This window comes from Pristis pectinata, chromosome 40 (assembly GCF_009764475.1).
Source record: "Pristis pectinata isolate sPriPec2 chromosome 40, sPriPec2.1.pri, whole genome shotgun sequence".
Classification (NCBI taxonomy): Eukaryota; Metazoa; Chordata; class Chondrichthyes; order Rhinopristiformes; family Pristidae; genus Pristis; species Pristis pectinata.
The window spans coordinates 7246024-7270858 of record NC_067443.1 but is presented as its reverse complement, the minus strand read 5'-3'; the positions used below and the strand labels follow the sequence as shown (position 1 = coordinate 7270858).

The following is a 24835-nucleotide window of genomic DNA, read 5'->3' as shown; positions in this document are numbered from 1 at the left end:
CTTTAACCATTTAATCAACTTAATTGCAGTGTTGTTAATATTGCTCTAATTAAATGTTGAGCCTTTATTTTAGAAGGGTAGATGTTGTGTTGCAGCTATATGGGGGGGAAAAATCCACTGATTAGACCTGTAATGTGTTGGCAGTGTACCTTAGGAAGGATTTCTTCATTTTGGAAGGAGTACTATGTAGATTTATGAGAATGATAACCTGGAATTCAACACTTAATGTATGAGGAAAGACTGTAAACTAGAGTTCTTTTCCCTGGCACTTGAATAAATGGTCTGTGATCAAAGTTTTTTTTGGAAAAAGAACTGATGATCTAAGAGTCCAGGATTAGGGGAGACATAACCTAAAAATTATAGTCAGGCCTTTCGAGAGTGAAGTAAGGATCACTTTTATCTGCAGAGCATGATGGAAATTTGGATTATTCTTCTGTAAGGGGCAGTTGATCCTGGGCCAGATGTTAATTTTCTGAGCACGAGGTTGTAAGAAGTTTGAGAAAAAGACAGGCTTCCAGAGTTAGGTTACAGATCAGCTACAATCTCATTGAATAGTGGAACATGCATACTGACACTTTTTATGATCAAATGTATTCTGAGCACAAACTGAGTTCATTGGCCCAAGATGACCAGGAAAAAATAACTTAGTCCAATTCTACTTTCATGCTCTTATCCCATAGCCCTACCAAGTATCTTTAAATGGGATGCGGGGTTCTGCCTCCACCACTATTGTAGACTAAGTGCTTCAGAATTAACCACCTTCTGGGTGAAAAATAATTCTCTTCAACTCCCTCTGATCCTTCCACCAACGACTTGAAATCTATGTCCTCTACTTACCACCCTTCAAAGGGAAATTGGTCCCTCCTATTCACTCTTTGGACTCTTTGTGATTTTATTTACCTCTGTTTTATGTCTGTTTCAGTCTCTTCTGTTCTGAAGAAAACAATTCCAGCTGAGCCAGTTATTCCTCATAGCTAAAGTTTCCAGTCTGACAGCACCTTAAGTTTTCTACCAGCCTGCGCTCCTGGAACAACAATTCCTCTAAGCAATTACAATCCATGGTGAGAAACCTGAAAAGCTGGATCTCTCTCCATATCTCAGGAAGCACCACTCAGCGAAGGCTGGCATTGATGACAAAATGCGCTGCTGCCTTCGGCTGAGGAAAAATGTCTGAAGATCAAGACTTTATTCCTTGGAGTGTAGAAGAATGAGGGGAGATTTGATAGAGGTTTACAAAATTATGAGGGGTATAGACAGAGTAAATGCGAGCAGGCTCTTTCCACCTAGATTAGGAGAGATAAGTACGAGAGGACGTGGCTTTAGGGTGAAAGGGGAAAGGTTTAAGGGGAACTTCTTTCCTCAAAGTGTGGTGGGAGTGTGGAAGGAGCTGCCATCTGACGTGGTAAATGTGGGCTCACTCTTAAGTTTTAAGAATAAATTGAATAGATACATGGATGGGAGCGGTCTGGAGGGTTATGGACTGGGTGCAGGTCAAAGGGACTAGTGGAATAAAGTTTCGGCAGACTAGAAGGGCCGAATGGCCTGTTTTCTGTGCTGTAGTGTTCTATGGTTCTAAGACCTCAAACCAGCATCAAGCTCATGATACTGATACTGCCCTTCTGTATGCTTTGGACTCGTGGACAACCTGTAGTAGGTACCTCAAGCCACTAGTATAGTCTCTGCAAAGTCCTCCAAATTGATTGGGAGAATGGGTGAATTATTGTCAGCCTCCTTTCCCAGGCTAGTATCCATTGCATCAGCTTGGATCAAGCTTAATAATTTCTAGTGAGTGGTTTATGTGCCCAGCGTCAGACTTCCAAAACAAGTACTCTACTCTGCTCTGAGGTTACCTGGCGGACAGAGAAGAAACGCCTCTAAGTTATTCTCAAAGTCATCTTGGCAACATATACTTGGTGACCCTGGCCCCTGATCGGAGTATTCAGGAAGGCACTGAGCACCTCAAGTTTCTACAGCAGGAGCTCACACAGGTCATTTGCATACAGTGGAAGGAGCACAGAACATCCCAAATTACCCACCCACCCACCCCATCAATTAGCACCTGCCGCACCACTGGCAGAGCCTGCAAATCCCACATTAATTCTTCATCCTGGAACCAAGTCATCCTTGGCCTTAAGGGTCTGCCTAATGGAAAGTGTAATCTGTATTGCCCTTTTAGTTCAATCATATCTTTCCTGTAACATAGCCAGGACTGCACACACGATCCTTTCTGTGGCCTAACTACTGTTTTATACAGTTTATGATCTCCCTGCTCTCATATTCCATGCCTCAGCTAATAAAGGTATTCCTTATGCTGCCTTAATCTGCCCTGTGCCTTCAGGGATCTGTTGATATGCCCTCAAATATATCTTGATTTCTCAGCACTCTTTGTAATACAACTATTTACTGTGTCCCTGGCCTTGTTTGCTCTTGCCCCAGTAGATACATCAGTTATCTGCCCACCTGACCAGTTCATTAGTAGGTTCGAGCAAGCTGTAGCTTTCCCTTTTAATGTGAGATTAGTTTGGAGAACCGTTTTTCAGCCGATACGGATGTAATGAACCATACGGCCATTGGTGCTGTAAATTTTCTTAAGTTTATGGTTCTTGCAACCAGGCGGCCAGTTTTTGCCCCTGGTGACCACTTTGCTCTTGCTCCCTACAATCTAAATCATTGATGTATGCCAGAAAAAGTAAGCTACTGAATACTGACTCCTTCAAGATCTGACTGGGGAAAACTGTCTTCTCTTTTACTAAAACACCAATCAACCGTTACATTTTGCTTCCTGCCACTGAAACAATTTTGAATTCTATGGGATCTGAAATAAAAGAAGAACATGCTGGAAGTACTGAGCGGATCTTGCAGCATCTATAGAGATTTCAGGTTAACAGCTGTTAGAAAAGTAATCCATCTGAATCCATCTGAAATGTTTACGCTTTCCTTAGATACTGTCTGACCAGCAGAGTATTTCCAATAATTGTTGTTTTTAAATTGGATCCTAAGTCCTTTTACTTTGTCTGGCCTGCTGACTAGCATCATGTCAAATGGCTCACTAAAATCCATGTTGACTGTATCAAAATGAACCCACCCCCCCCCCCCCATCCCCAATTTCCCAAAAAGATATTCAATTTAAGATTTGTAGGATACAACCTTCCCTCATCAAATCTATGTGACTGTCCTAGATCAATCCAGGCTTTCTAAATGACAGTTGGCTGAAAGGGCTGTAGAGTCTGCTTCTGTTCCAATATTCTAGCCTGAAGAAGACAACCCGACTTTGGCCATTTATATTCATTTGGTCCTTCAAATCCAGGTATCAGTGTGACAAATTGGAATTGTATTCACTGTCCAAGGCTGCCAATCCTTCCTGAGGCCAAAAGAATCTGACCATAGCTTGGTACATTGAAAGCACAACTTGTTCCTGATTGCCTGAGATAAGGGCCTCCATTCTGTTGGCCATTTGAATGTTTTTTGTAACTGTCGTTCAAATTACTGAGCCGAGGGTTATCAGACATTTTCCAGTTCCTCTTCACTTGTGATCCAGCCATTCCTGCTTGGCTGTTCTTAATCTTTCTTGACACCTTCAGTGAAATGAAATGGAGAGATTCCTGGCAGCCTAAACTGGTGGAATACTTGTCCAACTTTGATCTATCAGGCCTTGCGTGGATAGTTCTGAACAACCTTCAAACAGGTGTTGGGCAATAAACCATTCCTGGTGTTAACGTGAGAACTCTCTTCACAGCAATAGGTGGGTACAGGCAATGCCACATATTGTTGATGACTGTTTGCTGCCCAAGCAAGAAGGCAGGGTGGTGGCACTTTACGTGCATTGGGCAAGTCAACTGCAGACACTTTTTTCATAAAAAAATGAGACCTGTGATCCTGGACACTGAAATCACCTTGCTAGTCTGTGGTTTCTGGTACAAGTTATGGTGCTGGTTACGCAATTCCTTAATCACTTCCCCCACTCTTGATAATGCTTATTGCTGGAGGTATTGATCCAAGAATTCCAATACAGCCGGTCATTCTCTCACTTGCTGCATATGTGTGCCTAAATGCTCCACTGACAACTATGCATGGCATTGTAACTCACTTGCTTGTCCCTGGTAGTTTTTAAGTTTTTATTAAAAATCCAGTTGGCTTTGGATTCAAAGTGGAGTAGCTTACATTTCATGCCAGTAAACCTCTGCCAGTTTTTGTCCATCCCCGTAACCCAATTACCTTTATAATATTCAGCTCCCAACTTCACAACTTAGTTGGCTTCTGATGTGGTGTCATCTCAATACTTCTTTGCAAAACTCTTATCCAAGTCATTGGTTTTACATTGTGACAGTCTCTACTTTGATATTTCCTAACATTAAATCTTAATTATTTCCTCCATGACTTAGTCTCTTTATTCTCTTCAGGAAAAAGAAAACAGACAATAGATTAATTTAATAAGTCTGCCATGTTTTTATGAAAATGAACAAAAAAAATCTCTGATGCTGGAAGTCTGAAATAAACATGGCAAACACTAGAAATGCTCAGCAGATCAGTTCTGACAAAGGGTCTTCAACTTGGAACGGTAACTCTTCTTCATTTCACAGATGCTGCTGAGTGCTTCCAGCACTGCCTGTTTTCATTGACTTTTTTACAGTCTCTGTAACAGACCCATGTTCCGTGTCAGCTTCACTTTTTTCTCCCTTGCCTCAATTTTCTTGCAAAGAAAATTCATGCAGTTGAGTTTTGAAGTGAAAGGTGATCCTGACCTTCTGTGAGAGTCCACGCTACATGCAGTGACTTGCAGTAATGAGAGCTTTTTAATGTTTAATAATTGTTATTATTGCACTGTGTAGTTTTTGTGTTGATTAGCTAATTCTTGATGGTTTCAATGAAGACTAAAGTAGTTCTTGCTTTATTCTTGCCCCTAAGATTTTCTCTTCCAAATTCATTATCTTGTGTTCTTTCGCAGTGTGAGATGGCTTTCCCCCGGGTGAAGCCAGCTCCAGATGAAACCACTCTGAGCGAGGCATTGTTAAAGCGGAACCAAGATCTGTCCCCTACTCCTGCTGAACAGGTAAATGCTGATGTACTTTTCAGAGCTTGTGCCAAGCCTTTGGGTTGTTTCAGTCAGGCCGCCTGCAGCTTGTTTCCACGCCACCTGTTGAGAAATTCCACTGTGCAATTCATTCAGGCAGTGGATTACCAAAAATGCACGATTGGTGTTTCTGTGCAAATTCGTAACAAGTCAACATGAGAAATTTACAGGAGTACTCAATTCCCTTCTCCCCCACTCCCCTTCCCAAAATCACCACCACTCCACTCATGATACTCTTTTGTTTCAGGGATTTCTTACCTGCTGCATCTGTGTGCCTAAATGTTACATTGATAGACTTGTCAACTGTGGGTTGTATTTCAGCAGAGTCTGATATGCCTTTCCCAGCTAGAATCGTGAGATTAAAGAATAGAGGTGGTAAATTGATGCAGTTTGTCCTCATCCTGCTTTGAAACCCCCTAAATGCACCAACCCCATCTCCGCCGCATTCCAATTATAACTCTCCTCCCGCTGTGTATAAACTACCTAATTCAGTAAGGACCATGAATTAAGCCATTTTGATTCTAGTAGAAGCTAACTTCTCTCCGCCATCATGTGAAATGACACAGATTGGAACCCTGAGGGCTGCAGAAATTGATCCCTCCTAATACTGCACAGAGGCAGCGACTCCTCTGAAACTGCAGCTTGGTTGGAAAATTCATAAGCTAGCTCTCTCCAAAACTACTCGGTTTCACTGAGTATGTGTGTCCCTCATTACCTGGACTAGGCCTACCATGCACTTTAATAAATTACTGAGTGGAAGCAAATGGCACTGTTGGGAATTGAGGGCTGTAGGTTGGTGGTACATTTCAAGAAGCATTTTTCCCCCCTTGATTTTCTTAATTTGTCATTCCCCTTTGCAATGAATGGAGCAGCCTTAAGAATCGAGGAATCCCATGCTATTTGAGTTGTAGCCAGGAAGTTTGCCTCCTTTTTAAGTGGGAATTTTATACCAAAGCTTTGTACAAATCTGTGGTGTTCCACTACTGTTAAAAATATTTTTTTTTCCCTAGGCTTCTATACTTTCCCTGGTTACGAAGATTAACAATGTCATCGATAATCTGATTGTGGCTCCAGGCAACTTTGAAGTGGTAGGTTTGGCTATCTTTGACATTCTGATTACAAACTCCTGTAAAGCAGCTACAAACCTTGTGCTGTAATATTTCATAACTAAGGTTAATTTTGGACGTGTTGCCATTAAAAATAGAAACTACTGCTAGAAGAGAAAGAGGAAGTAATCACTAAGTTGGAGCTCAAGATGGTGCGTTAATGCCCACTGATATAATGCACCTTCAATTTAAAGTTGTCTTTTGCAGCTTAGGTGGAGAGTTCAGGTGAACCCAAATCTTCTGGACAGTTTTCTGTTCCACATGTAATACCGAACTTGTTCTTGTGTTCGCAGTTTTGTACTGTGTCTTGCTTTTTGATGTCAATAGCCCAGTTGTCCACATCCCTGAAAAACCATCCACTTCTCAGAATGGCAAAGCAACCACCTGCCAAAATTCAGTGATTGGCATGTCAATGTCTCTTCCAGTTTCTGCAGCTGTATGCAACTATCTGAACTTTAATGTTCTCCTTGGTCTCATCAGAGAGCAGAGCAGAGCTGAGGTTAGACAGCTGTTATTGTTTGCGATTGAATTTCTGCTTTGACTCCTCTGGTCCACTTTCACCTTTTGAACAGATATTTCTGGCTTGTTTTTAGCCTCATGCGAATGGAGGTTCGTAGATGTGACACTCTGTGACCTGATCAATTTTCTTCATCAGGGCCAGACTGCTGCCTTGGCAAAGTCGTTAGTATGTTATTTTTTGTTTGTCCACACTGTACACCACCTGCATTAGTTAGGTTTTTTTCTAGAGAAGGTCGCCAGTACAGTTCCCTGTTCAAAATCCCCTGCAGGTCCTCTCTCAGCTTTAAGATGAAGGCTATTTCCTAAGTTATAGCGTGTCATTGATCCTATGTGGGTTGATTTATCATTAAGAGTCCAGATCCAGACAGTAGGATCCATTGTTACCTGCAAGTTTATGAAGTTTGGCCAGGACAGATTTGAATTTGTAATGCAATAATGTTTGCTGGTGACTCTTGTATGCCAAGATTCACATTCAAGAATGGCTAATTGTCACCATGGATCTTGCACCTAGTATGGAATTTAATGTCTACAGGTCACGGAAAAAGAATAAAGAGTGATTTCCCTTGTGTTGTACTGAGCCACTTTGTGCCCATACTTTATTGTGAAAAAATTTTAAGCTTGTCTTTGTTTTTTCCATTCCCTAAAGCAAATAGAGGAAGTGCGTCAAGTTGGTTCGTACAAGAAGGGGACAATGATGATGGGCCATAATGTTGCCGACCTTGTTGTTATTCTAAAGATATTGCCAACCTGTGAGTATTGTAAGCAAATCAAGAGAGCGTCACTCATTTATCCACTTGTGTTCAATAGATAATTGTACTGAAAACCTTCAAGGCTTTTCTTGAGGGCTCTGCTGTCAAAGCAGTGGATTTTATGCTGTTCTATATTTGGAGAAATATTTGTTGCAATTTTTAACCAGAATGCTAATTTGTTCTCCCGAATTTCTTACTGAAGTAATTGTTACCCATCCTTTGGGTCTTGTCCGAACAATGCCCTCTTTCACTGGTACTCTGCTGATTAATGGGGGTGACTTCTTTGTCAATGTGAGTGTGTCTTTGTTCAGGCATAGTCTTTGAGCAAACAGCAAGGTCACAAAATGTTTAACAGCAAGTCCTTAATAACATATTTATCTAATTCAGTATGCTGTGATGTTATCTAAGTCAGTCAGAGATGAGAATAAAGGCATACAGCTTTGGGGCCATCAGTCTGTCATAATAATTCTGCTGTTGTGACAATTAACTTCAAAATAACCCCAGAGTTTTAGTTCTCTTGACCTTGCTTGCTGAAGTTAATTGCTCTGTGTAACGTTTGCTGCGCTGAATACATTGTCTGTTCAAGCCCTGTGGTTCTGTTATTAATCCCGTCTGACATAATTCACATTTACCATATCTGTCTGTGACATGTAACTTTCAAGATATGTACAATCCGGTTAATTAACTCCACTTTCTTCTGGGCTCATTCACTCACATTTAGGATCAGTCATGCTGCTGTTTATCGCTCTCTGTAATGCCACTATACCTTTCAAACAAAGCTAGATGCCTTCGCAAACAGAGAACAGTACTGGTAATACCCAGCAAATTTGTCAGCATTTTAGAAAATAGAACTGGTTAGCCTTCCAGGCGCAGACCCAATATAAAATGTTGTTCACCTAAGGATCTGCATCCGTCACATAAGCCTTTTGTTTCACCTTGAGGATTGCACAAGTCATTGCTCACTTTGTAATTTGCACTTTAGGCTCTGCTTCACCCCAAGTCATTTATTATTGTGTTTCTTTTTTGTCTTGCAGTGGAAGCTGTGGCTGCTTTGGGTAACAAAGTGGTTGAAACCCTCCGGACCCAGGAACCTTCTGAAAGTGAGTGCTGGTGGCTAGGCACTTGATAGGCACTTTTTCTCTGTTATTTTTGTGACTGAGTTTCCTGATTACATGTTGCAGCTAATTGACCAATCCTGCACTTTGCAGACCTGTTGTGGGAGATGGAAGTCCTGGGCTTCATGTGACTTTGTCTGCAGAAAGTCAGGACAAAGCATGCCCATGAGTGCATTAGCAAAGCTGTAGGTCTAATTATTGGCATCTGGAGCTTCCATCTTTCTCACTAATCACCCTTGCTAGATCAGCTGCAGTATGAACAATTGAATTGTCAGCCAACCTAGAGTGCCTTGCCCCACAACTGAGGACCATTGGAGGGTGCTAATCACCTCTGCACTCATGACCCAGTGTTTTCAGAATCTGAACGAGGAAAAGGAGTAGGAATGAACTTGCATGAGTTCTGTTACATCATCCAAATATGTGGAATAGTGGTTAATTTACTGGCCTAATATCTAATGAGCTTGGAGTAGTGATTTGGAGTTATGATTTTGAATTCTGTCATGGGGAACTTAAAAGGAATAAAATGTTAGCATTAGTACTGGTGACCATCAAAACTATCAGATCTGGTTCACTAAGGTCTTTTAGGAAAGGAAATCTGACATCCTCAACCAGGCTGATGTGGCGGTCTCTTAGATTCCCTCTCAAAAATGCACAAATGTGCCATTGGTTAGGGAAAATTAAATATGGATAAAACTGCTTGTGAATAACTGAAAAGTTAAGTTGAGGAGAGAGGTCGCTAGGAAGACTGCTGTTATAAGTAAGGCATTGCGAAGGGCTTGGTGTTGCTGCATCTAACCTACCATCTACATTTTCTTCCAGCACTCACCATGATCACTAACGAGACTGGCTTTGAGATCAGTTCACCAGATGCCACAGTTAAAATTCTCATCACTACCGTGCCGCCCAACCTGCGCAAACTGGATCCAGAGCTCCACTGTAAGTATTTTTGCATTACCCGAATGTTTTCAAAACCTCAGCCTTCAGCTTGTACAATGCTGCATGCTTTTCAATCGGTAAGGTGAGACCTCAAGCAACTTGGCTGCCTACCAGGGTGGACATCGCTTGCAGTGAATGATCCAAAATCGATCACCATTCAATGTATACCAGTGCTCTGATGGCATTCCCAATGCAACTGACCGCTTAACAACATTGTCATTGGTGTGAATTCAAGAAAATATGACAAGCCCCACCCCCAATAGTGTAAGGTACCCAAGTGGATACCGCTCACACACGTGTGCACTCTAGTGCTTGTCACTGGATAACTATTGAAATATTTCAGTCCCACATTCGAGATTTAAAACAGAAACAGCACATGGCATCTTATGAAAGAGATGCAGAATAGAAGGGGAAGTCATAGCCATCAGGTCTGTGCTGGTCTTTGCGGTTCAGTCTGTACCTTTACAGACACTGAACTGATTCACTTTTAAGTGGCAGAGCTGATTATGTTGTCAGTCTGCTAATCGGTCTATCTGAAGATAGTGCATGAGCTTTAATGGTGAAAAACCATTTCTCTGGCTAGCATGAGAGGCTGGTTCTCTCTTGTCTGTGCTGATGATATCTTTCCTCTCCCTTCCAGTGGATATCAAAGTCCTGCAGAGTGCTTTGGCAGCAATCCGTCATGCTCGTTGGTTTGAGGAGAATTCATCTCAGTCCACGTAAGTCAGTGTCTGTTTGCTCCCCTCGGGGAAGACGATGTGCGCCAACTTAATCCAGTATTCTGCACATGGCATTCTTTGAATCTGTGCTGGACACATGATTGAGCTTTCATACAACCCACTGCATGATGCAGATCTTTGAAACTCAAGCTCGGCGTTGTCACTGCTGCAAAAGTAGTAATGCTACCTTCTTGTGAAAGTTGGTCAGTGAATAGGAGATGTCTGTGGCTCAGAACCCCGCCCCCCCCCCCCCCCCCCCACCCCAATCAGCAAGATGTTAACTGCAATGGCTAGATCAAATCTCCCTATGCTGTTTGAAGGAGTGCTCCCAGGGCAGGTACAGCACAGCTTGGATGTCAAGTAAAGCACTGTCTACTCCTGACGAACACTGGCAGACCAAGTGTACTGTCATTTGGCTAAAAGTTTCTGGTTCTTATTGTGTACCTGGGCACTCAGTGCTGTATCTGTCTGTTTTTAATGCATTCCTAAGTTTTAGCTCTGGGACTGCTGTCTCATTAAAATTAGACAATGTAGCCAGGGCAGTGAGTTTAACCCAGGCATGTAAAAATGGCCGTGGTACTTACTGGAAACTGAGGGTCAATATTGTGACTCACGTACACAATGTTTTCTTATTACAAGTCCCTGCTGCAGGTTGGAGAAACAACACCTCATGTTCCACCTTGGGAGTCTCCAACCTGATGGCCTCAATGTCGATTTCTCTAACTTCTAGTAATCCCACCCCTTCTTTCTCTTTCTTGCCTTCCCCCACCCCGCTCCTTGTCTTCCCTTATTCCTGTGGCTCCCTTCCCCCACCTCGATGACCTGCTCATCTCTCTCCTCTCTCCCCCCTTACCCCCCCCCCCCCCCCAAATCCTTTACTCCATGGTCTACTGCCCTCTCCTACCGGATTCCTTCTTCAGTACTTTGCCTCTTCTACCTATCATCTCTTCAGCTAATTACATCTTCCCACCTCCCACCCCCCCCCACCTACCACCCCCCCCCCCCCCACCTACCTTCTCCCCTCACCTGGACTTGCCTATCACCTGAACTCACCTATCCCCTGCTTACCTGTGCTCCTCCACCCACCTTCTTATTCTGCCTTCTGCCCTCTTCCTTCCTAGTCCTGATGAAGCATCTCAGCCCGAAACATCGACTGTTTATTTCCCTCCATAGATGCTGCCTGACCTGCTGAGTTCCTCCAGCACTTTTTTGTGTATTGCTGGCAAACAAAAGAATGTATTGATAGCCAGTCTCTTTCATTATGTCATGGTGGAGTCCCTGCAGTAATGTTAAACTCTGAGGTTTAAACTAGGTGGTTTGTATTCATTCTAAATGTCAGTTGAAACTGCTTTGGGGGGAAAAAATTATTCGGTTCCAGTTTCTTTCACAACAATTAATTATTGTGTTCTTCTGCATTTGTTGTGTTTCTTTTTAGCCTATGCTTACAAAATAACCCATGGACGTCCAAGCTTTGCCTTGTGTAAGCCTGTGGACCCACTATGCCTTTGCCTTTTCTATTTTATTCATGTTTATTCTGCTTGAATTTAGTAGCTACAATGATATGAAAAGGGCTGTGCCCAGCAATTACTGATGAATCATTTCTAAATTTGAGATGAAAATAATTATCTTTATGTTATGTTGGATATATTAATGGGAGTAACTGATTTTAACCCATTTAGCCCTGAGGTTCTGTGAATTTAGTGATATTTCACAAAGGCAGTTAACTTGAACATGCTTAGGATAACAGATCATGCTTTGCTCTCAGAGTTAAGGTGCTGATTCGGCTGATGAAGGATCTGAGGTGTCGCTTTCCCGGATTTGAGCCTTTGACGCCTTGGATCATTGATCTACTGGTACGTATTTTTGTCTTGCAGGAAGCCCATGACTCGTGTGACTGCTCACTGAACTAATCAAGTTAGAAATCGAGGCCATGCAGACTGGCGAGGTTGCTGTTTAGTTCTAGGTTTATGCTGTGATGAGTTTGTCGATTGCAGCCAGTAAATAACGATAGCTAGCCTTGGTGCCTTAGGATTAGGGAAGTGAAACTTGGCTGGCATCCCCCGCGATTGTAATTCAGTAAGTCTTGTGTATGTGTCTGTGTGTTTGCTGCATGTATGAGTGCTTTTTGAGAGTAGAAGCTGCATAATGAATGGTGTTGGTGGTTGTCTGTTGACTGGAGTCAAGTTGAGCTTTGGCTGGGGGAAAGAAAGCAGTTGTTGAGTAAACTTATTTGTGTTCTTGAATATAACTCAGAAGGGGTGGTGGGGATGTGAAACTTGGTACCAAAGGGATTGTGTGAACAGGCTATATAGGTGCAATTAAGGGAGTACAGAGATATATGAGGGAGAAGAGAATAGACGGCTGACAGATTTAGATGAGAAAAGACAAGATGAGTCTCAGTGAACCATGGATGTCAGCATGGACTGGTTGGACTGAACAGTTTGTTGCTGTGCTGTGTGGTGTGTTGTGTGCGGCTCTGGTCACCACACTGTACGGAGGGTGTGGAGTCTTTGGAGAGGGTGCAGAAGAGGTTCACTAGGATGTTGCCTGGTTTGGAGTGCATTAGCTGTGAGGAGAGGTTGCACCAACTTGGTTTTCTCTGGCGTGACAGAGGCTGAGGGAAGACCTGACACTCCAGAGAAGAGAGGCATGGATGGAGTCTTTTTTCCCAGGGTGGAAATGTCAAATTCTAGAGGATATGGGTTTAAGGTAAGAAGCGGACAATTCTAAGGAGATTTGTGGGGCAAGTTTTTTTTTACACAGAACGTGGTGTGTGCCTGGAACATGTTGCCAAGTACAGCGGTAGAAACATATGATAGCAATATCTAAGAGGCATTTAGACTGACACACGAGCAGACAGGGAATAGGGGGATTCGGGCCACGTGCAGGCAGATGGGATCAGTTAGATTGGCATCATGGTGGGCCGGAGGGCCTGTTCACAGGGGGTGAAGCAATTGCATGTTCTCTCCCCACTCTCCATCCTGTTGTACCTGACTCTCTTAGCAACACTACTTAACTCCCTGTTGTCTGACAGGAATAAAGCTGTCAGGGCCTCAGCGAAATTATCATTTTCTTCTAAGCCATCGCAATTGTGCTCAGATATAGATGGCTTTCTTTTGGCTTTTTGTTTGCCTGTGGGTTGGAGGTGTGGAATGGTGAACAATATTTCTGGTGGGAGACTGAGGCTAATCTGGTTCCCAGATTGAGAGGTTTGCAGAATTTTACAATTTAAGATCACACGTAGAAGGGAGCAACGGACAAGACAGTATTTTGGTGTCTTGTGTCAGCCTTTCTTTAAATTGTACTGGTGAATGAGTGAATGTAGTCCCATTGGTCACTGAAAAATAGAAAATGCTGTAAATACTGGGCCAGATCTGACATGACAATGAGCTGAGTAGTGTTGCTAAGGGAGTCTGGTACAATAGAACAAATGAGCGGTGAGAGCTCTCACAACCACTTCATTCCCATGTGGCAAGCAACACGTGATTACATACAGCTTTTGGGTTTTCAGTATCTGAAATTATTTTGCTTTTTGCTCACTCGTCATTGGCTGCATCCAGAACGTTACTATGGTAAGTATCTTAATGTGGGTGTTTCAATGGTGAGCAAGCTTTTTATGGTGCATCACTATTCTGGTCCTTGCTTTGTGTGCCTGAACACACATTCGAGCAGAGACTTTGGATCATGATCAGGAGTGTGAATTCTGGCCAATTTTACTTATAAAAAGAACAAAAAAGAGTAGATGTGCTTTCCCTAGCACAGCAGAACCCACACATCAATACAGTGTTGATCATTCAGCCCATTAGTGCTGAGCTTCATATACTGCAACTAAATTTCAATCCTATTTCCTTTAAAGTGGGTTTTCAATTTTAATTTAGTTGCTTCAATAGCCATTCCACTTATGTACCTCACAGGAGAATTTCTTTTCTCCCTTCATTCTTTTAGTAATGATTCTAATCCATGTATTTTTGATAAACAAATTTGATTATCTACACTCTCACCATTTTCATCAGATTGCCATTCTACATTCCAGTGAGACAAAAGCACCCCTTTAAGAGTAACTCTGGAAGTGTATGATAATCCTTGTCAGTGGTTCCAGTAATTGTCCTTATTGTTTTGGCCTAACCAATGCTTAAATTTAATGTCATTCACAATTTCATTCAATGTTGTTACCTCAAAGCTCTGGGATCTAATTTGCCTTTTTATGGGCTGTTTAAAGCATTATGTACCCTCATGCATCTGCCCCTCGCTCAAATTTTGCCAGTTACACTCTGCTCTCTTTTGCTTTGCTTTTCCCAGAGTGTGCAGTCACGTATTTTTCCCATGGAACACAGTTCCCATTTCCACTGTGTTTTGGAACGTGTTTGTCTCTCCACAGTAGTCTGTGCCTATTAAATAGACTTTCACAATCCTGTTTTATTCCATCTATCAGGAATATCCAAACTAAACACAGTTATACGAGACAGGGCTGTGATCTGCAATTTTCCACTTAGAAGTGGATGTTACATGGAGTTGAACAAGTCTAATCGCAGAGGCAGGCCTGTTGCTCCTGCTGATCCATGTAGGTGCTTATGCTACACATGAGACTCTGGCATCAAACCCCATCACTCTGTTGTTCTTTTCCTTTCTCTCATGTGTTTATCCAGCATCACCTTAAAGGCAACTCAGATTTTCATGTCAAGGAACAAGTTCCACAGTTTCCCCAATCTCTGTGTAAAAAGGTTTCTTCTGAGTTCTCTGACAGATTTAGTCCTGACTGTCTTGTATAAATACAAATGTTTGCTGGTTTTGGAGTCCCCACAAGTTGAAACATTTGATCCAACTTTTAGTTGAAGAGCCACTTTCTGGCACCCATTTAGCTTTAAGGAGACTGAAAGACTGGTTGTATATTTTTCACCACTAGCCCACTGCACCCATGGCACTCCCATTCCCAACATGTTGACAACAGCTCAGGAAGCTTAGTTTTAAGATGTGTTACATAATCAGAGACTCACCTGAAATTGACTCAAAATCTTTTGCAGGGTCACTCTGCTGTAATGAACAATCCATCCAGACAGCCGCTGGCACTCAATATTGCCTTCAGGTACATGCAAGGGTATTTTGTGGGGTGGGGAGGAGGGGCAGTGTTGTGTTGGTGGTAAGGTATCTTCAACCTTCTTCAATGTAAAATGTTGGAGCCCAGTGCTGTGTACTGAATTCTCCAGGGATGATTTCAGTAGAATAAGATTCTCAGAAAAAAGCTGGACTGTGATGAGAAAGGTTGGGTGGGGCCTGTAGGTTAAAAGCAGTAATGTGACATGAGAAAGGGTGGCTGGGATGCAGAGAAAGGGCTACAGAGTCTGAATCTCCTTTTAGCACTGGCTAGAATTGGTCTGAATTGTCCTAGTCTCGGAGACCTCTCCATTCAAACCTCATTAGGTTAGTGTGCAGAGGAATAAGGAATTATTTGACTCCTGGATTCCCACAGGCGCTGCTTACAGCTCCTTGCAGCAGGTTTGTTTCTGCCTGGATCCGTAGGAATTACAGACCCCTGTGAAAGTGGAAACTTCCGCGTACACACTGTGATGACACTCGAGCAACAGGTAAGAGTCTTCCTTTGATATCACTACTTCTGAATATATTGACAAAGCCATGCTCCATGAGGCTCAGCATGTTCCTTCTGTCTGCTCTGCACCTGGTGTGCGGAGGTCATCTTTCCTCCCCACCCTCTCCTTATGGATTCCTGGAAAATTTATGTGCAGGAGTAGGTCATTGGGGCTGTTGTATCTCTGCTGGCCTGAGAAGGAGCAGTTATACTTAGTTCCTCTTTGGTCTCCACCCACCTCACCTCATTACTTTTTGTCTGCAACCCTGTAAATTCTTGGAAATTATATACGGCATTGGCTGCCATCACAATTGCAGGGACAACAAAACAGTTGCTGACAGTATCTCCATGTGAAAGAGTCTTGTGCTCAACTGTCTTCTAGACCTTTTGCTAGTGATTCTGGACTTGTAGCCTCTGGGTTTTCACCTGCTTGGCAGAAGGGATTGAGTTCTGTATTTTCTTCGTCCAACTCGGTTTTGCACTAACCCTGCATTAATTTTGTATTCTGTACATACTGTTTTTGTTTGCACTATTTGTACTTGAACAATTTTTTTGTCTGTGTTTGTCCTCTGCTCTGTGTATGTCCTCTGTTGTGAGAGTCTGGGGGAAACGACATTTCGTTCCTCCCTGTGTTTTTATAGCATCTGGGTGAATGACAATAAAGTATTGACTTGAACTTCATCAGCTTGAGAAACTGTCTTGGAATGCATTCTTACTCTTTGTTCCATGGAGAACAATTTAAAAAATTTCCACTTTTATTAACAAAATTCTCTCATCTCTAATAACAACATCATAATATTTCTGCTTTTTGACATTTTATAGAATCACAAAATGGCCATAGCATGGAGGCAGTTCATTCTGCCCAATATGAGAGCAATCCAGCTGTTCCCACTCCTGCACTTTTCCACAGCTTTACAAATTCTCTTCTTCTCGTCGACTTACTAGAGCCCTTTCAAATGCTGTGGTTGAGCTGATCTCCACTGGTGTCCCTGGCAGTGCATTTGACAGCCATGTGTATTTTTCCTGAAATGGTTACTCCAGCTGAGGCTTGGCTTAAAGAGTTCAGTTTTTGACTTTGCATTCTATATTTAATAAATTTATAATGTCAAGTAACCCCCACATGCACCTTTTAACCATCTTAACAACTTGTTTATCATCTTTAATGAATGTTTTATGAGCATCCAAAACTCTGTTCATCCACAGTGACTGGAGGGTTACATGCAGTTCGATCCTCCCCATCCTTCCAGCTACTTGCATTATTGGTTTTTTATTGGTGTATTGTCACTTGTACCGAGGTACAGTGAAAAGCTTGTCTTACAAACTGGTCGTACAGGTCAATTCATTTCACAGTGCAGTTACATTGAGTTAGTACAGAGTGCATTGATGTAGTACAGGTAAAAACAATAACAGCACAGCGTAAAGTGTCACAGCTACAGAGAAACTGCAGTGCAATAAGGTGCAAGGTCACAACAAGGTACATCGTGAGGTCATAGTCCATCTCATTGTATAAGGGAACCATTCAATAGTCTTATCACAGTGGGGTAGAAGCTGTCCTCAAGTTTGGAGGTACGTGCCCTCAGGCTCCTGTATCTTCTACCCGATGGAAGAGGAGAGAAGAGAGAATGTCCCGGGTGGGTGGGGTCTTTGATTACGCTGGCTGCTACACCAAGGCAACAAGAAGTAAAGACAGTCCATGGAGGGGAGGCTGGTGTCCGTGACGCGGTGGACTGTGTCCACAACTCTCTGCAGCTTCTTGCGGTCCTGGGCAGAGCAGTTGCCGTACCAAGCTGCGATACATCCGGATAGGATGCTTTCTATGGTGCATTGGTAAAAGTTGGTGAGAGTCGAAGGGGACAAACCAAATTTCTTTAGCCTCCTGAGGAAGTAGAGGAGCTGGTGAGCTTTCTTGACCATGGCATCTACGTGATTTGACCAGGACAGGCTGTTGGTGATGTTCACTCCCAGGAACTTGAAGCTCTCAACCCTCTCAACCTCCGCACCATTGATGTAGACAGGTGCATGTACACTGCCCCCGTTCCTGAAGTCAATGACCAGCTCTTTTGTTTTGTTGACATTGAGGGAAAGGTTGTTGTCATGGCACCATTTCACTAAGCTCTCTATCTCCTTCCTGTACTCCGACTCATCACTGTTTGAGATACGGCCTACAACGGTGGTATCATCTGCAAACTTGTAGATGGAGATAGAGCAGAATCTGGCCACACAGTCATGAGTATATAGGGAGTAGAGTAGAGGGCTGAGGACGCAGCCTTGTGGGGCACCAGTGTTGAGAATAATCGTGCCGGAGGTATTGCTGCCTATCCTCACTGATTGCGGACTGTTTGTTAGAAAGTCAAGGATCCAGTTACAGAGGGAGGTGTTGAGTCCTAGGTCTCGGAGTTTGGTGACAAGCTTGTCTGCTTCAGAATTCTCTTTTGGTAACTGGTAAAGAATTGTTCGCCAGGGATATGTCTTAACTAAGGGATGCTAGTCATAAAGCACGGAAACAGGCCCTTTGGCCCATCTGGTCCACACCTACCAAGATTCCCATCTAAGCCAGTATCATTTGCCCACGTTTGGCCCATATCCCTCTAAACCTTTCCTATCCACGTACCTGTCCAAGTGCCTTTTAAATGTCAATGTACCTGCCTCAACCACTTCCTCTGGCAGGTCATTCCATATACTGACCACCTTCTGGCTGAAAAAGTTAACCCTCTGATTCCTACTAAATTTACCCCCGTCACCTTAAACCTATGCCCCCCGGTTCTTAATTTTCCAACCCTGTGAAAAAGACTGTGTGCATTCACCCTATCTATGCCCCTCATGATTTTATACACCTCTGTAAGATGCCCCTCATTCTCCTACGCTCCAATGGTATTTTTTTCAAATCTGACATCGTCAGTCCTCTCAGGTAGACTGAAAAGATGGATAGTTTGGAACACCTCATGGCTGCCCTGCCATTCAATAAGGTCGTTGCTAATCTTTTGTCTTGGCACCCCTCTTCTGCACTATCCTTACCCCATGTACCTTCAATCCCTTAATATATGATCTCGGTCGATGAACCTCTCTTGTCCCCTTGGATTGTGAATTTTAAAGGTTCAGCACCCTCTGGCTGAAGAAATTTCTTCTCGTCTCGGTCCTGAATAGTCATCTCCTTGTTTTGAAATTGACCTCTGGTTCGAAGCATCAACTCTGCATCTAACCTGATAAACCTCATAAGAATTTTCCATATTTCAGTTGGACAACCTCTCATCCTTCCAAACTCAAGAGAGGACTGACCAATCTGTTTATTCTTATCATGTGACAAATCAATCTGGTGAACCTTTGTTCCAATTCTTCCATCATGAGTATAACCCCCCGTAAGTGTGGAGTCCAAACCTGTAGGAAATATTCCAGGTGCATTCTCACTAGGGCCCTTTGTAATTAGTGCAAGACATCTCCACTTGTATAATCAAGTCCTCTTCCAATACAAGTCCAATCTATTGTTGTCTTTCTGATTGCCTGCTGAACCTGCACTTCCAGTGTTCTGTGTACAAGGACATGCAGTCCCTCTGAATATCAACACCTTAGCAAAGGGTCTTTCACCTGAAGTTTAAACTCTGTTTCTCTTTCCAGAGATGCTGTCTGAACTGCTGTTTGGGAAATATTCTTGAATCTATAGAATTTTGGAAGATAACCAGTTCATTCACTATTTCCGTAGCCGCTACCTTCTAACCCCAGGCTGCATGTCGTCGGGTCCTAGTATTTTATAGCCTTTTGGGCCCATTGTTTTCTCCAACAGTGTTTTGTTTTAAATCAATACTAATTTCATTGTTCTCATTGTGTGTAGACCAGTACTTCTCCCTCTCTACATCTTCTATGGTACCAATATATTTGTTTGATTTCTTTGCTCTTTCTCTATTCCCCAATTATAATTTCTTCTATCTTGACCTGTAAAGGATCTGCATTAACTTTTGTGAATCTTTTCCTTTTTGCATACCTACTGAAGCTCTTGCAATTCGTTTTGATGTTTTTAGCTAGCATATTCTAATTTCCCTTATAAGTGCCTTAACCCTCCATTTCTGAATTCTGAAATGTTCCCAATCAGGCTTTTATCAACCACATCATACATTTTCCTTTGATCTCTTGATAGTCACGGCTGCAGCACTTTTCCTGCTGAATTTTTTTAAATTCCTTGAAGTGTTGAATGTTACTTGTGAACTATATATATGATTTAAAAGTTAACCATGTCTAGTTGTCATACCTTGTTAATGTGATTTCCCTGTCTACCACAGGCAATTCACATCTCGTGCCTTTATCATTTTCTTGATTCAGATTTAAGACCCTGATTTCAGATTGAACTCAACCACTTTCATTCTTCATGTAAAATTTGTATTAAGATCACTCTTACTTAAAAGTCCCTTAACAACTAGGTCATCAATTACCTCTTCAATACTTGATCTAAAACAGTCTGTTCCCTTGTTGGTTGCTCAGCATACTGATCCAGAAAGCCACACCCCATGAGTTCATCCTCCACCATTACTGCTCACTGTGCTTGTCCATGATTATCGTGTTACACTTGTGACAGGTAGCTTTAACTTCTTGAGTTAAACTACCCTACATTACCTTTTCTTTGTAAGCCTATATGCAACCCCTACCAATGTTTTCTGCCCGTTGGTGTCTCTTAGCTCCAAACAGTTCTACTTCATTTTCTGAGTCGATCTTTCCTCTCTACTGCCTTTATCCAATTAAATCAGACAGCCCTGCCTTTTCCACTTTGCCTTTCTCTTCTGAAAGTTAAGTATACGGAACTATTTAATTCCCAGCTTTGGTCAATCTGCAACCACATCTGTTTAAAGGCTGTGAGATTGTACCAGCTTATTTGTGCTGTTAGCTTGCCTACCTAGTTATGAATGTTACATGCCTTCAGATAAGGAGCTTTGAGTTTTGTCCTTTCCCTGGGGGATGGCAGAACATTCCTAGAGTCCTGAACAAATTTAATCCCACAAACAGCATCACTTTATAAGCAAGACATCATCTGATTATTTACCTCATTGCTCCTTGTGGGATCCTGTCTGGATATTAGTGCATTTTCTGTATTACAATAGTAAGTCCATTTTGAATGTGTTCAGGGCATGATATAAATGTAAGCTTGGTCTATTCTTTGTGTTATTCCTTGCAATAACCAGGCATTATTTCTTGTGCTAGGACATGGTGTGCTTCACAGCACAGACCCTGGTCCGCATTCTCTCTCACGGAGGCTATCGGAAGATCTTAGGACTTGAAGGAGATGCCAGCAGTAAGTCTGATGCATGGTCCTGGTTCTCCATTCCCTCTCCTCCTCCTCCAACTCCCTCTGCAGTGATTTTGATGCTCTTCTCCACAAAAGCCCTGGCAAGCTGGATTAATTGCCACTTTAGCAAGTGCATTTCCTGCTGTGATGATGAGCCACAGCCAGCTTTTGAGTTGCAGGACTGCAACTGCATCACTGATTGCAGCCAGTAAGATATGCACACCAAGAATGCAGCTGGCCTGATTCTTTTTGTTGTTGTGCCTTCACTCCTGTAGGAATGTGCATGTGGGTGGATTTCAGGTTTGACTCACAAGGTGCTGGAAGAACTCGAATGAAGGGCCTTGACCCAAAACATTGACTGTCCATTTCCCTCCATATGTTGCCTGACCAGCTGAATTCCTCCAACATCTTGTGTGTTGCTCCAGATTCCAGCATCTGCAGTCACAATGTCTCTGGATTTCAGGTTTGGTTTGGCTGTGCTGTACCTCTGAGAGGGAATAAAATCAGAAAATGCTGCACATACTCTGCATGTCAGGCAACATCTGTTTCCCTCCCTCCCGCCCTCTCTCTCCACAGATGCTGCCTGACTTACTAAGTACTTGCAGTACTGTTTGTTTTTATCTTGCATTCCCAGCATCTGCAGTCTTGTATCACTGAGGGACAATTGGAAGATTGACAGTGTAGGAGAAGAGAGGAAAGAATTTTCCTTGCCTCCACATACATCTTGGCCTCCCTGTTGGACTCGCAGTCATCAACAGAACTGAGTGGGAGGTTAATTCCTTTCTATAGATTTTTTTCCATTATAGAACTTTTTAAGTGATGTCACTGAGGGTGGCTGGCGGACTGCTTTAATGAGCTGTTTTGCAGTGCACATTCAACCATCAGCAAGCAGGTCTGCTCTCAGTGGACCTCTACTTTATCTGATGTACTGATTTACAACAGAAACACGCACAGGATTAATGTAAATCTAGAACAAAGTTAGCTAATTCCATTCATTCCCCAGCTTTTCTTGCAGCGTTTGAGATTGAGTGTCCTAGTTTTTAAAGTTCTAACTGAGCCTTTGAGTAATCAGTCTGAATATTTTTCAGTCACAAATGGCAATGTTTAGGGATCTGTACTCTGACATTTCCTCCCCCCTCTTGTACAATTCCATGAAATTGCTTACTTTATTCAAGTGGCCACTTTTCAAATATGAGTGGTGTGGGGCATTCCAAGCTCAGAGTGGAAGGGCTAGCCACATACTACCTGCTAGCCAACATATGTCACGGAGGAGTAATTCTGGAATGCAGGATCTTGCACTGAGGTTATTTATAGGACACTCCCTGGCCCAAGCAATATTTTTTCCCCCAAGGATCAGTGATCTGTGTGAACTTGTCTCTGAAACTTAAAGGGCTCAAGCAGCATGGTGACATTAAAGGGGCTTGGGTTCCATTATCCAGTGAGAGTGCAAAAGATGAAGGGTAGGAAAGCACTTCAGGGAGGTATATTAAGGAGTTTGCAGTGAAAATCAACCCTGCTACTATTGCAATAATACATCAACAGTAGGGTATAACTAATCTGTCTCACGACAGTCTAATCCCAGCTCACGTTCCCTATTAGTGGGTGAACAATCCAACACTTGGTGAATTCTGCCTCACAATGATAGGAAGAGCCGACATCGAAGTATCACTTTCGGGTTAGTCAAAGAAGTGGGACAAACAACATGAATTAGTAACAAGTACATGTGAAGTATCTTCAAAAACATTGCCTTCTGAGATGGCCAAATGTTTGAATTTGTCTCCTCAGAGAGATAGTGGAGACTCATTATAAAGAGGGGAGTATAATGGGTTGGAGGCTTAGATGTTCAACTGTGATGGGAGAACTGGAGGTTTGAGCTTCGATGCAGTTACCTTGAATACAACTTGCACTGCTGTAATACAGTCAGGTATTACTGTCTTGACCACATCCATTTCACAGTTAGGCTTAGAAAGGTCCACTGCACGCTGTAGGATCCCTGATTGTGTGGCCAAACCTTCAAGGAGACAAGTCTTTGAAATGGTGATTGCTTTCTTTGTTTGCCAGGTTTGGCTGTTGAAATGTCCACCTGGGATGGAGTGATCGTGACACCATCAGAGAAAGCCTATGAGAAGCCTCCCGAAAAGAAGGAGGGAGAGGAAGAGGCGACAGAAGGAGCGGAGGAGGAGGAGGAGAACATGGAAACCACAGAATGAAGGAATGTCGGACATTATTTAGTAGTAGGTGTAATCCCACATTCTTCCTACAATTGGCCCTGTACTGTCACCAGGATCATTAGTTCCACCTTGCTGAAAAGTGGCTCTGTCCCAATGTCACACCCCCCCCAATGCCCTCCTGCAGCTACAAGTACATCAGCCTCATGTAATGCAGCTTGGGATGTTGTCCCTGGGTGTAGTGTTGTTAGAATTGCATTGTTAAGGGCTTCTCACAGCTTAGATGAATGGCGTTATACCCCTCTTGTTACATTCTAGTTTCCTCTCAAATATGTTGAATGCCATTTTGTTCATGGGTGTTAATGTTGCATATTCATGAGTAATATTTAGAGCAGCCACATTTCTGTTCCACTAACATAGTTTTAATCTAAATCAGAATAATGGTACAAGTTGACGTGATTGAGATGTGCTGTCAACAAGTCAGAGCAGGCAAGTTTAGCTCATCACTTTTAAAGTGGGGTGGTGGAAGCAGAGGGTTGTCCAAAGGATCTTTGTTTTTTTTTGATCATTTGTAGCTAAGCTCACTAGATCTTGGGAGTTGTAAGAATTCTCTCTAATTTTGATGATTGACATATCTATTGCTTAAATTAAGAAAAGACTTTGGCTGCATATGTTACAACAAAGAAGACAGGATTGCATATCTGGGGGAGTGCAGCAATGTCCTATAGAGCAAGCATTAAACTGTGCCTCCACCTGCATATTCACATGGACATTCAGAGATTCCACGGCACTGTTAGAAGAATGGGGGATTATCCCAGTGACTGGGTTAACGTTCCTGCCTCAAGCAGCTCCATCAAATAACCTTTGATATTTAATCTCTCTCTTTCTTGTGGGAAGGTGGGACAAGGTTGAGGAACTCAACGTAAGCTCATACAAACCTCTGTTCACTGCACGTGGCTCTATTTGACTATCTGAGAGACATGATAAGGTACAGTGCTGGCCAACTAGTAAAATTAGTTTCTGTTGACAAATGTCTGCTGCCCACCTTCATCAACCTCAGAATCTGCATGTCCCCACCAACACAGACTTAAAGGTTTTTTCTTCTCCTTTTTGCTTCCCTTTCTCTTTTTCAGATGAGTGTCCAGGAACTGAAAAACCTATCAGACAACACATCAGACTTGGCACTAGATCAGACTGCCTGCCTGAACTTTTTTGTTACTTTTTGCCCTGTTCATTGTGTTATTTTTGTAGTTTGTTCTAATTGCAATAAAGTTTTCTTTAATTTCAGTTTTCTGATCTGTCGGTGAAATGGTGGAGGCGTTCTGTAATGGAACAGCAGACAGCCATCATTGTATTGAATCTCTGCACCTAAAGAGTTCATTATTGTTCCACTGTTTTCCAATGGTTGCAATGTGCAGCTATGTACAAAATGTTAAAAGGCTCTGTCATTGAGAATATCATTTCTTCCAAGACTGAGCTTTGAAAGATTATCCTGTCTGATACCAGACAATGTGTACACAGGATAGAACTAGAAGCTGAACTCTAGGTGAGGTGTTATACAACAGAACAACAAATTTCTGCAAGTGAGTCATAGCTGGA

General features: G+C 42.6%; 1 protein-coding gene across 1 annotated transcript in view; it reads left to right on the top strand.

The window, feature by feature from the left end:
• Positions 1-24523, top strand: part of ilf2 (interleukin enhancer binding factor 2) — a 36330-nt gene extending 11807 nt beyond the window's left edge. Inside the window, exons 4-15 of the mRNA XM_052045839.1 lie at positions 4946-5050; positions 6082-6159; positions 7343-7445; positions 8480-8545; positions 9380-9496; positions 10137-10215; positions 11981-12068; positions 15237-15298; positions 15683-15797; positions 20984-21074; positions 23130-23302; positions 24370-24523. Coding sequence (XP_051901799.1) covers positions 4946-5050; positions 6082-6159; positions 7343-7445; positions 8480-8545; positions 9380-9496; positions 10137-10215; positions 11981-12068; positions 15237-15298; positions 15683-15797; positions 20984-21074; positions 23130-23278 — 1053 coding nt within the window. The 3' untranslated portion in view covers positions 23279-23302; positions 24370-24523. The remainder of the gene's footprint in view (positions 1-4945; positions 5051-6081; positions 6160-7342; positions 7446-8479; positions 8546-9379; positions 9497-10136; positions 10216-11980; positions 12069-15236; positions 15299-15682; positions 15798-20983; positions 21075-23129; positions 23303-24369) is intronic.
• The last annotated feature ends 312 nt before the right edge of the window (positions 24524-24835 follow it).